The sequence below is a fragment of the Mandrillus leucophaeus genome, unplaced genomic scaffold, assembly GCF_000951045.1.
Source record: "Mandrillus leucophaeus isolate KB7577 unplaced genomic scaffold, Mleu.le_1.0 Scaffold645, whole genome shotgun sequence".
NCBI lineage: Eukaryota > Metazoa > Chordata > Mammalia > Primates > Cercopithecidae > Mandrillus > Mandrillus leucophaeus.
The window spans coordinates 1,021,596-1,037,292 of record NW_012106975.1 but is presented as its reverse complement, the minus strand read 5'-3'; the positions used below and the strand labels follow the sequence as shown (position 1 = coordinate 1,037,292).

At 48.0% G+C, this 15,697-nt stretch overlaps 1 protein-coding gene across 1 annotated transcript in view; it reads right to left on the bottom strand.

The window, feature by feature from the left end:
* CAPN8 (calpain 8) overlaps positions 1–15,697 on the bottom strand; it is a 73,797-nt gene that overhangs the window by 17,580 nt on the left and 40,520 nt on the right. Inside the window, exons 7-12 of the mRNA XM_012000991.1 lie at positions 15,171–15,256; positions 12,527–12,601; positions 11,629–11,789; positions 8,348–8,523; positions 4,617–4,628; positions 1,526–1,737 (exon numbers count right to left, since the gene is read on the bottom strand). Coding sequence (XP_011856381.1) covers positions 1,526–1,737; positions 4,617–4,628; positions 8,348–8,523; positions 11,629–11,789; positions 12,527–12,601; positions 15,171–15,256 — 722 coding nt within the window. The remainder of the gene's footprint in view (positions 1–1,525; positions 1,738–4,616; positions 4,629–8,347; positions 8,524–11,628; positions 11,790–12,526; positions 12,602–15,170; positions 15,257–15,697) is intronic.

Below are 15,697 nucleotides of genomic sequence, written 5' to 3'. Positions count from 1 at the left end.
ACAAGAATGGTAACTGGGGTAAGGTAGGGAGAGAATTCCCCAGAAGGATGATCCCTGTTGACATGTCCTCTGGGGACTGAGCCAGCAAGCTCACAGTCATTGCAGGGGTGCATAGATGTTGTGTGTGCTGTGGGGGGGGTGTGTGTGTGTATCATATGTATGTGGTGTGTGTGAATGATATGTATATAGTGTGTATGTGGTATGAGGGTGTGCTATGTGATTGTGTGGAGTGTACACTGTATGTACATGGTGTGTGTGAGTGGTGTACAGTGTGTGTACTGTATGATGTGTGATGTGTGCAGTGTCTACGTATGGTGTGTGGTGTGTTTGGTGTGTGTGATATGTAATGTGTGGTGTGCATGTGCTTATAGTATGTTTGCTGTGTGTGTGGTATACATGTTGTGTGTGTGATGTATATGTGTGGTGTGTATGTGTAGTGTGTATAGTTTGTGTAGTATGTGATGTGTGTGATATGTAATACATAATGTTCATGTGTGTGTGGTGTGTGGTGTATGTGTGTGCATGGTATGTCCGTGGTGTGTGTAAATGGCATGTGTATAGTTATGTATGGGGAATGTATGTGGTATATAGTGTGCAGTGTATGACTGGTGTGTAGTGTGTGTATGTGTGTGTACATGGTGTATGTGTATCATGGTATGTTGTATGTACATGGTGTGTACATGTGGTGTGTACCTGGTGTGTGTGTGTTGTGTATGTGTGGTGTGTGTGTGGTATGTATGTGTGGTGTGTGTGCATGATATGTGTGGTGTATATGTTACGTGTGAGTGGAGTATGAGTGTGGTATGTGGTATGTATATGTGTGTAGGTGGTACATGTCATGTGTATATGTGTGTGGTGTATACATGGTGTGTGTGAGTGGAGCATGTGTGTGGTGTATGTGTGTGAGTGGAGAATGTGCACGTTGTGTATGTGTTTGTGGTGTGTATATGTGGCACGTGGTGTGTATGTATGTAGTGCATGTGTGTGGCGTGTACATACATGGTGTGTGTGAGTGGTGTGTGTGTTGTGTATGTATGTGGTGTGTAGTGTGTGTGTGATGTATGTGTGTGGTATGTGGTGCATGTTTGTGTGGCGTGTGTGTATGTGTGTGGTGTGTATGTGTGTGGTACGTGGTGTGTATGTGTGTGGCATGTGGTGTGTATGTGTGTATGTGTGGTGTGTATATGGGGGGTGTGTGTGAGGGGAGGAGGGGTTCTGTGGTCCAGGTCCCGCTCTCAGGGCCTCACATGCTCCTTCTGCAGGGGTGGAAGCCCCAGTCCAGGCCGCTGCTGGTCTCCTGGTTCCCTTTCTCTCCTTGACCTATAGAGCAAGGTGGAGGGGTACGAGGGGGACACCCAGCGAAGGGTCCTTTGGCCTTGTAGTTTCTTAGAGCTTTTTTCTGGGAATATGTACTGGGAACTGGGGTGGGTCCTGCACCTGCATGGGGCCACTTCCCTTTGTGGGGCCACTTCCCTTTGTGGGCCCACAGACAACTGTTTCCCACCACGGAGGGAAGGAGACGCACAGGGCCTGGGCCTTCTTCTCCGAGAACACTCTCAAGCAGAACTCGCCGTCTTTGAAGGGCTCAAACGTGGATGGCACCACCAGGTACTCCCCAGGGGGCAGCCGGGCCCGGCCAGAGACCTCCCGCAGGTTGACATAGGTGCTGGTGCGCGCCAAGGGCTGGTAGTCCAGGAAGAAATCCCGGCCCATGTGTGCATCTGTGTGGCTCTCCAGCTGCACAAAACAACAGGCAGAGTCAATTTATTGCTAAATCCTGGAAGATGAGAGCCCAAGAGTTCAGCTTTATCGTGCTGATTTAGGAATTATTGATTTTTACCATTGCACTAAGAATCAGGAGGCCACGGATTCTGTTGTGGACTCACTGTATGTCAATCATCAAGTGTATTTTGAGTGCCTTCTGGGTGCCAGGCCCTGTTTGAGGCATTGATCTTGCCTTTGTGACCTTGACCTGTGGGCCTCCCCAGTTAAACGAAGATTGAGTAGCAGGATCTCTAGTGTGCGCTCAGCTTCTGTCTGGATATTTTTCCTCTCTAATCCAATAGACTCTTTTATTCTGCAGCTGTCTCTGGGAGTGTGGCATTGACCTTCCCAGTATAGGCCCAAGGCTGGAGAAAAGAGCTTAAATCCTAGTCCTCAAGCAAAAGCTGCCACAAAAACTTGCTCACCTTTGACTATCTGGGAAAACTGCTCTGCAAAGAGACTACGATGGTCAGTCTGGGAGTCCAGGGAGGCAGCTCTAAAAGAGACAGGCAGAGGGGGCAGCCACAGCTAGGCCTAATCCGGAGTCCCCCCAGCCTCCCCAGGGCCTCGACTCTCCTCAACAGGCGATGATGCTCTCCAGGACCCACTTATTTGTTGCGGGGAGGTGGGAGGCTGTTGGTGCATGACACAGGCTAATTAGTGTCTGCAGAGTGCTTCCAAAACACAGGTGCCAACATTATTATTGCTGTAATTAAGCCTCCCCATAGCACTGCGTCTTTACGATCAATCTTCATCAAGATGCCTGTGACAGAGGCCAGGTGCTGATACGCTGCAAGGGCTATAACTTCTTTGTGACCTGGAGCTGAAATGTCCACCCCAGAGTGGACAGTGTTCACTCGTGGTCATCAGACCCTCTTTGGATTACAGATCTGCTAAGCAAAGAAGGAAGCAGGCCACCCGCCCCCACTACCCTAGCCAGGACTCCACATAGAGCCCCCAGGAAGTCCTCACTGACCCGGCCACTAGGGTGCCCACAGTGCTTGAGATTCTCCCTAAAAATGCTTACACTCTGGGCAGGAGAATGCTGGTGGTGTGGCCAGCGAGGACGTGACCAAGGCCTACACGTCATGAGTTGAAGGTCATTCTTGCCATACCTGATGGTAGCAAAGGGAGGAGACAGGGCACTGGCAGGAGAAAGCACTCAGGAGAGTTGAAGTAGGGAAGCTACTCTAATTTGGCTTGGGTTGGGAAGGGGGCAAACTGAGTTCCAGCAAGAATCCAGGGTGGAGCAGGTTAGAGAAGTCCTATTTGGGAGGCCAGAGTGGGGATTGAAGAACACTGAGGCAAGATCTGGGTAAGACTCTGTCCTACCAGGAACCCCAAGTAAGCAGGTGCCACAAGGTCCCTGGTCCCCACATCTGCCCATGACATAGCACAGCTCAAAGTGACAGGATGGAGGTTGGGCAGGCTTAACTAAGGGTGGCTGTCAGTGTGGGGTCAGGATCAACAGCAGCACCCCAGGGTAACTTGTTAGAATGCAAATTCTCAGGCCCCACCCTAGACTGAAAGAATCAGAAACTCCAGGAGCAGGGCCCAAAAATCTGTGCTTTAAAAAGCATTCTAGGGGATTCAGAAGCACATTCTAAGTTTGACAACTGTTGTCCTGAAGACCCCCTGGTACTTGCAGAGCACAGGATCCAGGGTGACACATTGAGGGCACTGTGAGGTGCTGCTGGAGAAAGCTCCATCGTGTGTGTATGTCACCTCTCACTCATAGAAATGGGGCATTTCTGATGGGAACCACCATCACCCAGACTTAACTCAGCTTTGGTTTTAATTATTTTCTGGTACTAGTGAGGTAGAAGGTAAGACTCAACTCCTAGCAGGAGGCTGGACCAAATGGAGCACTAGCTGAAACAGGGAAGAGGTGAAAGCACCTCTCCATAAGACATAACCACCAGTGTGCCATATCAGTTTACTGTTGCCTTGGCAACATCCAGAAGTTACTGCCCCTTTCCATGGCAACAACCTGACAACCCAGATGTTAACACTCTTTTTCTAGAAATCTCTGCATAATCTGCCCCTTAATTTGCATATAATTAAAAGTTGGTATGAGTGTGGAACTGCCTGTCAGCTGCTACTCTGGGCTCACTGGCTATGAGGTAGCCCTGCTCTGCAAGGACCTCTGCTGCTGCTCTACCCTGCCACTTCAATAAAAGTTGCTGTCTAACACCACTGGCTGGTCCTTGAATTTTTTCCTGGGTGAAGCCAAGAACCCTCCCAGGCTAAGCCCCAATTTGAGGGCTCACCTGTCCTGCATCAGTAAGAGGTATTTGCTCTAAACCATTCACTTGCTTGTCTGTTCCCTCCGTAATCAATAACATGCACTTTGTGAGCCAAGGGCAGGTGGACCAGTAATCTGCAGCCTTGGACCAAGGCATACACTAGACTAGATGAATTGAGCCTTGTTGGCACATGCTTCATGGCTAGCCAAGCTTGAAAACCCAGAAGAACTGGAGTAAAGCTGCAGCAGGGTGGATACACCTCTACCTAATTAGTGCAACTGACTCCAGCTGGAGGAAGCCCAGATAGAACACTGGTTCTCAACCTTGGCTGCCCATTGGAATCACGTTGTTCAGACCACCAGGGGTATGGGGGAAAAGGTCACCACTGTTCCTTCCATGAGGGCCTGACAGATGGAACTTGCAATGGTCCTCACCCACTCTCAGAGCTACCAGCCTACTCATGTAGTTTGATTCATGACTGGATCATGTAAGAGCTGTGGAACAACCAGCTTCTATCACAGGAAACAGATGCTGCCGGCTGCCCATCCTGAAGGCAGCCAAACTATTTCTCACCAAAGGAAGGAATTTCTGTCAGCACTCACATACCTCCTTGGGAACCTGTGGGGAAGAAGAAAAGAGCAGATCACCTGAGAGCTCCAAGGTCCTCCCTCTGCTCCTTTTCCTCCCTTCCTATGTCTTGCAAACAGACTATGCAGTCCTGGGGCCACTGAGGAAGACATCTGTGCTAAAGTGAGAAGCCAGTCAGCATTTCTGAAACTGGAACATTATTGATGAATTTCAAGGCCATCTATAAACAGGATCCTAGAAATCTGGTGGGGGCCCACCAGATTTCTAAGTTCTACTTGCATACTTTTCTAGTTGTAGAATCTACCAAGATCTCAAATTCTTCAAGAGTAACAGCCTTGGGCTTTCATTGAGAGCTAATCTCTTCTTACAGACCTACAGACCTAGAGTCCAAGATCAAGAGCTTGACCAGAGTGAGGGAATCTCACTTAACCTGAGCCATAGTTTATTCTGCCCTTGGCTGTGGTGAAATGGGTCAAGAATAGGCATGTGACCCAAGCTGAGCCCATCAGAGACTTACTTCTCTGGGATTTCTGAATCAGAACTAACAGAAGGGGCTCCTTTCTTAATGCAAGTGATATTAGGGAATGAAGAAATCTAGACTAGCACAATGTCATCAACACTAGGGAGGAGATGTCAAGAGAAATAGTCCTGGTAGTATCTAAGTCCCTTGTCCCAAGCCTCCATCTCCTTCCCTTGCTTTGGTTTCATGAGCTGGTACATTCTTTTCACTACCCTAGCTCAAGTTAGGCTCTATTTTATGCAACTGGAAGTGTTGACCCCCACAAGAGAGTAGCTCTCAGATCCAGAGTAGGAGCTTCCCCCCTGCCTGGGGTTCCTATGCCAGGCTAGAGAAGAGGATTCAAACCCCCTAATCTGTCCCTTTCCATTCTTTGTCCCTGACACATAGGCCCTTTTGACCAGAAGACCAGTATAACCATTGTTTGTGACTTAGGTCTGTGGTCAACTGCCGATAACTCTGAGAAACAACAATATTAGGGAAAATGCTAGCATGCTCACTTCTGGAGCCCCCTGTGTCATTGGCAGCAGAAGCAGAAGCAGAAGAGTCCAGGGTCACAGTCATTCCTCTAATTTTGAGTGTAAAACCAAAATCACCCATGCAGAGGCCTCACAAGTATCTTCCTCTTGGCTCCTGGCCTAATAGCCTTTACACACCCTTGGCAGGGGTTTTCCTAACCACGTGGGCCATCTTTTCACAAACAACTTGACCACCTCTGCTGCCATCAATATGCTCCAGATTCACCCTGCCAAGAATCACCCGACAGGAACTGAGCCAGGCAGGTGGGGCCTCTTGGTGGCACAAATCCAGAGCAACGAGGTAAGGGAGCAGGCCTTAGCCACTGCCCGTGGGTGGATGGAAAGAAACAGTCATCTTTGAAATGCAGGATCCTGACTGCAAATGACAGGCTGGCCTGGCATCACTGCAGGAAGATAAAGGGGAGAGAGAGGAGTCCAGACAAGGAGGGCTCTTTAGCCTTTGGAGGCGCCTGGCTGCTTCTCAGTCAGCAGCAGGTTTTCATCCTCAATCCAAACTCCAGTTAAAGCAAGAAGAGAGAAATACAGGAATAAGAATATGGCACCCACTCCCTGCAACCCCAGCTACTCCCTATAACCCCAGCTACTCCTGATACCCTCTTAACCTGACTTTTAAACTGTTTTCACTTACGGATGTCATGCTCTAAATTATATGCCTCTGGCCAGATGTAGAAGGACCACAGATCACATACACTGGAATATTTTTTAAGCAGCTGTAATCTGATGACTAAAAAACTGATATGCTTTTTATATTATTTATAAGTGCAAATGTCATGCCACACAAAGCTATTTCAGTCCCTTTGAAAGAATGTTTTGCTGGTCTGGTTATATAAGGTAGGCCTGGCCGAGTGCGGTGGCTCACGCCTGTAATTCCAGCACTTTGGGAGGCCGAAGAGGGTAGATCACCTGAGGTTAGGAGTTTGAGACCAACCTGGCCAACAAGGGTGAAACCCCATTTCTACTAAAAATACAAAAATCAGCCAGATGTGGTGGCACGCACCTATAATCCCAGCCACTCAAGAGGCTGAGGCAGGACAATTGCTTGAACCTGGGAGATGGAGGTTGCAGTGAGCCAAGTTCACAACACTGCACTCCAGCCTGGGCAACATAGTGAGACTCCATCTCAAAAAAAAAAAAAAAAGGTAGACCTGATGGATGAAGAACTGAGTAGCCCACCTTGCATCCATGCCCACCTACTATCGACTCTCCAAAACCATCACTTAACTTTCAAGCTGTCAAGGAATGTCCTTCTGACTGGAATGTTCTCCCTTGAAGTCCAGCTCATCTTTCAAGGTTCTCATCAAAATCTCCTCCTCCATGAAGCTAAGGTGACCCCAGCCCATTGTGTCTGGTCCCCATCACAGCAGATCTGCCCTGCTCTGTTGCCAGTGGAGTGTGCATCTGACTCTCCACTTCAGATTGTGAGCACCTTGAGGACAGTAACTATGTGATATTCCTCCATGTCCTCAGCTTACAGTACAGCACCCAGCACATAGTAGATGCTCATTAAAGTTTGTTGACTTGATGTGCATACACTAAGTGCCTAAACAGGTTTTTATCTCTTCAAACAGAGTCTGGCTTTGTGCTACTAACATTCTAGGTGGAGATGAAAGAGCTAAGCTGGAGTAGAATTGGAACTTATTTATTTGCAATTCCTTTCTCCTGCCATCAATTAGCAATTATTTTCCAACTCCCATTCTTCAACATAAAATACACTCGCGTGCCCGTGCATGTGCACACATACACATATACACCCTAAACACTAAAGCCCTAAATTCCAGAATATGAGAAATAAAGGGTGGGATGCAGATAGGATCTTGACAATTGCACTATTTCCTTACTGGTTTCTTATTACAATATTTTTTATACATTAATTTATACTGAGATATTGGGCCTCCAGTCAGCTCTTGGTCTTCCTGATTAGAATTGTATTTTTCCCAAGAAATTCTTTTAACAAAATTGTTTTAAAAAACAACCACCATAAGCCCCGCTGGAATTTGCTAAAAGAAGTCTTTGCCTGTATAAAAAAGTGGATTCCAACTTGTTTCTGGCTAGACTTGTCAAGACACAAAGGTCTTACTTTAATATATCTGTGAGGCTGTTAAGTCTGTAGAGGGGTGGCTGCCAGGAAAACTGTCACGTTAGCCAGGGACTGCAGCGTGAGCCCAGAGTCAGCTGTATTCCAGAGTCCAGAGACACCAGAACTGAAAACAGGTGCGTGGTTTCCATCACCCCAGCTCATGCCCTGTGTGCTCCAAGTGTCTCAAGGCCTCCCAGGGAATAGTTGTCTTTGGCTCCCATATCCAGCCTCCTTCCCTGACTCAGTGATGCCCCTCATCCTCCTTGTGCCACCTCAAGTGCCTTATGCCCCCATGTTCTTGGCTCTTGTCCCTGGGGAAGCCTGTACTTGGAAAAGAGTCCAATGAATACCTGTATACTGAGCCCTCAATGACAGGCAAAGGTGAACGTGTCACACATCTCAGTGATAACAGCAGAGACTTAAGCCATAGCAATGAATCTCTAATTGTGGAATTCAGGCCTCAGTAAGGCCACTGGGATTGTTATCTAGGGGAGCAAGGATACTTCTCGATTAGGAATACTCCAGCAATAAGAAAGATGTGCTACAATGACTGGCCAAGATATTCAGCCCCAAAACATCAAGTGAGTAATAAAGGACAAACCCAGCACAGCAGTACCTGGTAGACAGCATAGCCGATGCTAAGCATGCCCTGTCCTATCCTCTTCCGTCGCCTGCGATTTTTCTGCATCAGACCCAGCAGCACTGTACAGCAGGGTTCACCACTGCTCTCCTCCTGGTCTTCATCCACTTCATCCAAATGGATTTTGAACTGAGGATTGGTCCAGTAAGTGGCTGGAAGTCACCCAGGTGATGGTGATTCCCCATGTAGCGGGTAAGGAGACGAAGAAGAATAAAGTAAAAGGAAGAACCTTGATCATCCTAATGAATGCACAGCTCTGTCCAAACTGTGCCTAGTAAGCAGGCCTCAGAAAGTGTCCTTTACAAGGTGGTCAGGCATTTCCTCCTACCTCCCTACACATCCACACACACAGACATATCCCATCACATTTGGAAATGTGTGCTTGTCCATTTGATCAACGAGGAGCCCAGAAGCGCTTGACTGGGACTATTCAGGATCCCGTGATCCGAGGGCCACACTGGGCAGCACTGCCTCCAAGTCTTCCTGGGGAAAGACTTAACATCACCTTGCTCTCAGCACTTGACCTGTGAAGGCAAACCCACCTTCTGGAGGAAGGGAGATCTCTGGGTAAAAACCATGTCCCCAGGACAGAAGAGGAGAAAGTCCCAGAAGAGACTAGCTACGAAAGAGGTCTCTGCCTGACACTATCAAGACAACTGCTCTTGCCATCTGATTGACACCTATTCTCCCTCTGAGAGGGCCCCAGCTGCAGAGCACAGCTGGCAGCACCCCTGAGAACTAATCTGCCGTCTATCACCCCAGGGTCCTTACAGGATGGCTTCAGTGTCACAGCCTACTGACGAGACACACTTTCTTCAAGAGAAAGTCATTTAGTAATGCATGAGGAATCATGACTGGCAGTTAAGAAGCAGTCCTGCCACACCACCTATGGATATTGAAAAAGATTCCTTCATTTCAAAGATGGCTTTTTAAAAATCTCTCAGAATAGTAAGTACACAAGCCAAGCCACAGAGAGGTTAAAAGGATCATCCAAGGACACGCAGCAAGTCTATGACAGAGTCCAGTGGCAGAGCATATTGCAGAAGACATGCCTGACAGGTGTCTCCACTCTAGGGCCTCAACAATTTCAATAATCATGTGCCCTGGTGGAAAAAAGAAGTGGAAGGGCGTGGGATTTTTCCTTACATCCTTTAAAGAGGAGTTTAACTTGAAAAATAACAAGGCATTCACAGCTGACCAAGAGCCATTGATTATCACTCTTCTTTACAGTAGGATTTCTTATTCAATTCCACCTTCCCAGAATCCCCACTTCCAGGTTTGTTTGATTGATTGATTGATTCATTGATTTTAGGGCTCAAGTGTATGGATTTTAAAGTCAGATATCTGTGGATTCCAGAGGAGACAGAAAAAATTCCGTAATCGCCTATACTTCCATCACTACCAAAGGGCAGGAACTATCCATGTCTTCCTGACAGCTAGTTGGCGGCAAGGATGGGATTGTGATTTGGTGTTTGCAGATACCTTGGGCACCCCCTACAGTTCTGAGCTCCGAAAATGATCCATGCAAATCTCCTACACATTTTCTAAGAGCTTGCTAATGGTGAGCAGTTTTTAATTTCTCCCAAATGCAACATTACTGCAATCCATACATATTTTGTTTACTCCTTAACAGTACTGGAGGAAGAGAATGGGCCATAAAACAATGCGTCCCGTTTACATAATGCTACACAGTTTACAAAGTGCTTCCCTACACACTGTGTTCCAAGGCTCACAGTGACCCAGTAAGGTTCAAAGGTCGAACCCCATCTGGAGGATTAGGAAACTGAAGCTCAGAAGAGGGAAATGCCCTTCCCAGGGTCTAAATCAAACAACAAGGGCAGGATGTGGACCCCTTTCCTTCCTCTCTGTTCAGCACTCTGGTCACAGCTGCCTGAACTGGGAGCTTTGGGTTGGATGGGTGATGAAAGAAGAGAGAACTTGTCAAGACCCAGCATTGCACCCAGGTGGGGTTTTATTCTAATGCTGCTTCCCGAGCACTGAGCACAGCCCTGCAGTGAGCTCTGTTCAAGAGAAAACAGTGACTGGCCCTGCCTCATGTGCTTACAGTCTAAGTCAATAAACACATCAACAGCAAACCAGGCAGGGAGCATGGGGAGCAGGAGGTGAAAAGTAGAGAGAGCAGGATTTGCTTTTCTTCATTTCTGCTTAGAGATGTGGGGCTGTTTTCCCGAGTTTCTTCATCAGGTGCTGCCTCAGCTGATTCAACCTAGGAGGAGCCTACACAGGGGACACATTAGTGATCTTCTGTGAGCCAGGAAAGCTTCCCACCTTTCATCAGGTGAGGACCCAGGGTTAGTGCGGAGGCCATGCTATATGCCTATACTATCACCATGCTATCTCCACCAGGGACTGAGTCCCCATGACATGCATGCCCTGCGTGTGGCCACCATGGACCACGCTGTCTTTGCCCCTCCACCTCCAACTCAGGCACAAACACACAGTGAAACAGCAGCTCTAATGGATGCAGTCTATTGAAACAGCAGATGTTGTACCCGTGTTCCCCTAGCACACCATCAGCCACTCTGTCCCAGAGCTCAGCGGGATGACTGTTAGCCAGCTGGGTTGGGGGAGTGGGGAGGAAGGGGCAAAAACCCAAGGGAAGAACAGGAGGCCTTAGCATAAGGTGCCAAGAGCAGCGTTAGTGTGGAAAGCGCGTCCTTTGGAGGAGGGGAGGGTGGGCGAAGCAGGGATGGTTTGAACACACAGTTCAGGCTGCAGCTGAGCGGCTGCAGAGCCACTGCCCACCCTCACAACCCTGGCCCCCAAGCCCTAGGGAGAAGCAGGACCTCCAGAGGGTGCCCAGAAGTCAAAGAACAAAGTCCAAAGGCCTTATCCAAAGATTAACATATAGGGCTGCGCACAGCGACTCACAACTGTAATCCCAGAACTTTGGGAGGCCAAAGTTGGTGGATCACTTGAGCCTAGGAGTTCGAGACCAGCCTGGGCAACATGGTGAGATCCTGTCTCTACAAAAAATTTTTTAAAAAATTACCCAGGCCTGGTGATGCGTGCCTGTGGTCCCAGCTACTAAGGATACTGAGCTGAGAGAATCACTTGAGCCTGGGAGGCAGAGGTTGTGATAAGCAGAGATCGCACCACTACACTCCAACCCGGGCAACAGAGCGAGGTCCCATCTCAAAAAAACACACAACATACCAACAAAAAATTATATAAAGTGACCCAGCTCAGGGAGGATAAGCTGGAGGAGGTTGGGCCGAGGCAGCCCTTCACCTTACCTGGGTAGTTCTGGCAGCCCCCAGCTGTGGAGCCGCGGGTCCAGCGGCCATTGAACAGGACCAGGTTCCATTTGTGCACCTCCTCACTACTCAGAGAGTCCGGGGACAGGTTGCAGATCTCCAACCGAGAGAATTGCCTCACGAAATCTGAAAATGACATCCTGGGGGCAGAGGCACCAGAGGGCTCTCAGTGAAGAGGGCTGGGTTGTAATTAAAGGCACGCATACCGGGCACGGGAAGGAGCCGTGGCACAGGCCCTAGAGGCTGTGGGCTAGCTTGATCTTTCCTGCAGCACACTGATCCAAACACGCAGAGACAACGGTCCACATTCTTCACTAGCACTAGCTTCTTGGCTCTTATAGGGAGCCCCCCTCACGTATCTTAACAGCCAAGCAAAGGATCTGAACTGTAACTGCAAAAGACCCCAGGAGGTCATCTCAACAAAGCCTCTGCCTCTAGATTGGGTTAAGTCTAAGCTCACAAGAGGTTTATTTTTGTTTAATTCAGAGTGATGTACAGTTAAGCCGTACCATATTCAAGGAGTATCCTTATTATCTTCCTTAGCTCACTAGCAAAGGAAGTTATCCCATATTGATGGTAGGTAAATCTTAGCTTAAACAGATAGAAGCAGTGCTCTCAGTTCATTGGAAAGATAGTAGAACTGAGAAAGACAGGCTGATAGTTAAGCCAGGCTGAGGGCCCAGATATCATGGTTTCAGAGCTTTAGACGTGCTGGCATAGAGGTGGAATTTTACCAGGACAAAAGGAGGAGAAGAATGAATTCATCATGGTCAGGAATCACATTGCCTTCCTGGAAGACCTAGAGACTGGCTGCACCCACATCAGAACGGAAAATGGACCCACCACCAATGGGACAGCGCTTCAGCAGAAAACTCACCAGAATTCTCCATCCTCAACTTTCTTGTCCAGTTCTTCCTTCCGCTGGGGGTCTATATGATTCCACTCTGGTGCACTGAGGGGAAAACAAGCAGAGGTGGTCGCTTCTGAGGGGTTCTACACTCAGGGCAAGCTGTTTACTGCACCCAAACTTCCCCCTAAGAGCCAGAAACAAAATACCAAAAGCACCGCATGCAGACAGAAAGGCAGGATGGACAGTGTGGGGTGAGCACACTGTCTAGGGAAGGGACACAGACCCAGGACATGGACTCCATGGGTACTAGCAGGATGGCCTTGGACATGCGACAGGAACATTAGGGCTCAAACATTATTCTCTAATTTTTACTCTCCGGACACATTTGACATTTCTAATTAAGACTCCCAGGCCCCTGTTCTCAGGAATGGGGAGGCACAGGAGAGGACATGGATGAGTTCTTGTCACTAGAAAGGCAGGCACTCCAGTATCCATTAGTCACTTGTCACTCTGGCTTATCCAGCAGTCTGAGGTGAATATGCTGACAGAGTCTAACCGGCTCTGGGGACATGGACTTGGTTCACTTCCTTCCACCTGCAAGAATGATCATCCAGCCCAGTACTACGGCAATTTCCCAGAAGTAACGTCAACCTGTAAGACCTCCTGCTGGTGGCCTTTCAAGGGGAATATCCATGCACTTTGTTCGAATGCCATCTCCAGCTTCCTGACCTTTACAAAGTTAGGTTTTCCTGAAATAGGTATGTGACATCTAAGTAACAGAGCAGCAGCAAGATCCATCTTAAAAAACAAAAAAAAAAAAAAAAATCCCTGCTTGAATACCTTCTGCAAAACCTAGGCACCTTCTCTCCCCAGCATAAAGCTGTGGCACACTCCAGCCCAGCCTCTCCCTCCGAGCTAGGCTTTAAGACCCCGGGGGTCAGCAGGACAGTTCCCAGGGCCTCTTCAATTCATTGAAACATTAATTTGATTAAAACCAAATCTCAGAATGTGCTTGTTATAAACAAAGATTAGGGCAGGAGTTGGAAAATTCTAGATCTGACCTACTGCTCCAATTGGTTTTTGGTTTTTTTTTTAAACTTATTTTTTTTTTGAAATAAAATCTCACTAATCCCTGAGCTGAGCTTAGGGATGTCGCCTTAGAGATTCAGCACCCTCCTTCTCCCATAGCTGATATATGTAACTATCCCAGGTTGCATCTCCAGCTGGTGGGGCCTCCAGGCCTTGACAGTCACCACCTCCCACCTGCCAGGCAGCGGGTGCTCAGGGAAAGGAGAGAAAGTCAAACAAGCCCTTTGGACAGCTCGGTAAATGACTTTTGGTAAGAATGACCCAAATTCAGGGTTTCAATTTCACATAGCCCTGTCATCCTTTTAGGGAAGTTGGTGGAACGGAGGTTTTGGGTTTTGCTCAAACTTAGGCAGTGGAATGAAAAATCCTTCCTACGGGAAGCTCATGTGTGGCCCTAGAGACACGTGTTTCTTCATGACACAACCCTGAAGGGAATTACTACCCCTCTGTGCAGTCATGACCAGTCATGATGCTGTGATTAAATGTGGCGATGCCCTTCGAGAGCCCTGGTGGCATCACAGAGTACCGACAGCACTTGAGGATTAAGGATATATTGGGAGGGGGCATTATTGTGACCAATTTCATTTCTGGTGGTTCTTTGTCCATGAGACTGGCTAATTATTATTATTATTATTATTATTATCATTATTTAAACGGAGTCTCGCTCTGTTGCCCAGGCTGGAGTGCAGTGGCACAATCTCAGCTCACTGCAACCTCCGCCTCCTTGGTTCAAGTGACTTCCAGCTAATTTTTGTACTTTTAGTAGAGACAGGGTTTCACCATGTTGGTCAGGCTGGTCTCGAACTCCTGAGCTCAAGTGATCCACCTGCCTAGGCCTCCCAAAGTGTTAGGATTACAGGCGTGAGCTACTATACCCGGCCAAGACTGGCTAATTCTAATTCCTCCCCCACACTAACCTGCCTCCCCCAGGCCAGCTGTGCTTACTGGACAGAAACCATCCTATGCTTTCCACCCTCCTGCATCATGGGGACATAGATTCCAGGGCACAGCTGTCCTGGGACATCACCACCTCTGACCGGCTCAGCAAAGAGGCCTGCCCAAGAGGAGTCTCTCCAGTCAGTGATGAAACCTGCACAGGGCAGAAGCGAGTGCCGCTGCCTCATTCATCACTGCTGCCAGGGCCCAGGGCTCCGAGGGTCAAATTTCATTTTCTCAGCATCCTTGTTTCTTCTTGGTGCTGAGGGGTTTGGCCTTTGTCAGAGTGTCCAGTGTTTGTGGAGTGGAAAGAAACAGACTGTGAGTGATCGATTTGACCTTTGGACCAGCACGGTGTGTCAGGTAAAAAAACACAAAAACCTTTCAGCGCGAAGCAAAATTCCACAGAGCCGCCAAACTTTCAAATGCCAAAGCAGAAAGCCAGAATCGAAGACTACAGCCCAGTGGTTTTTATTTTGCTTTCCTCAGCCTGGATCCATTTAATACTCTTTGCTGAACATACTGTGTGATCTGCAGACAGGACGTGCTGCTGAACTCACTGTGACATCGATCTCATAATTGTGTGTTTTACACGACACCCTTCCGCAGAGGGAGAGAGGATTGGAGAAGCAGGGAAAAAACCTACTCATCGCTCCAGGCTCCCGACCACTCCACTTCACCCCATGGATTCCTGAGTCTGATCAGCCTCTCTGGATGGCCCTGGAAATCCACCTGCAAATTCCACACAGAAAAGCAGCTGAATTACTATGTTCCTGTTGCCTTGCGGGCATGTCTGCACCTGAGAGGATCTGCACTAAATTGTTCAAATGTTCCTAAAGGACCACACTTTTATTTTCCCTTAACGCATCTTTTCAGGCTTGAGCCAAGTACTCTATTTTTCATAATTTGTTTGAATAAATGAAGAGTGAGTCTAACCCAAAAACAAGCTTATGTCTGCTTTAACTCAGATTTAGATTTTATAGTTGACTAAGATTGACTGAGCTCTTAATACATGAGGCCTAATGATAATAAACGCCCTCCCAACAAACACCAAAGCATGGCAGTTAACATTTATTGAGCAGGTACTATAGATGAGGTGTTGTGCTAAGCATTTAAGATGCGTTATTGCCTCATTTAACACTCACGACTATCCTGAGAAGATAAAGAATTATC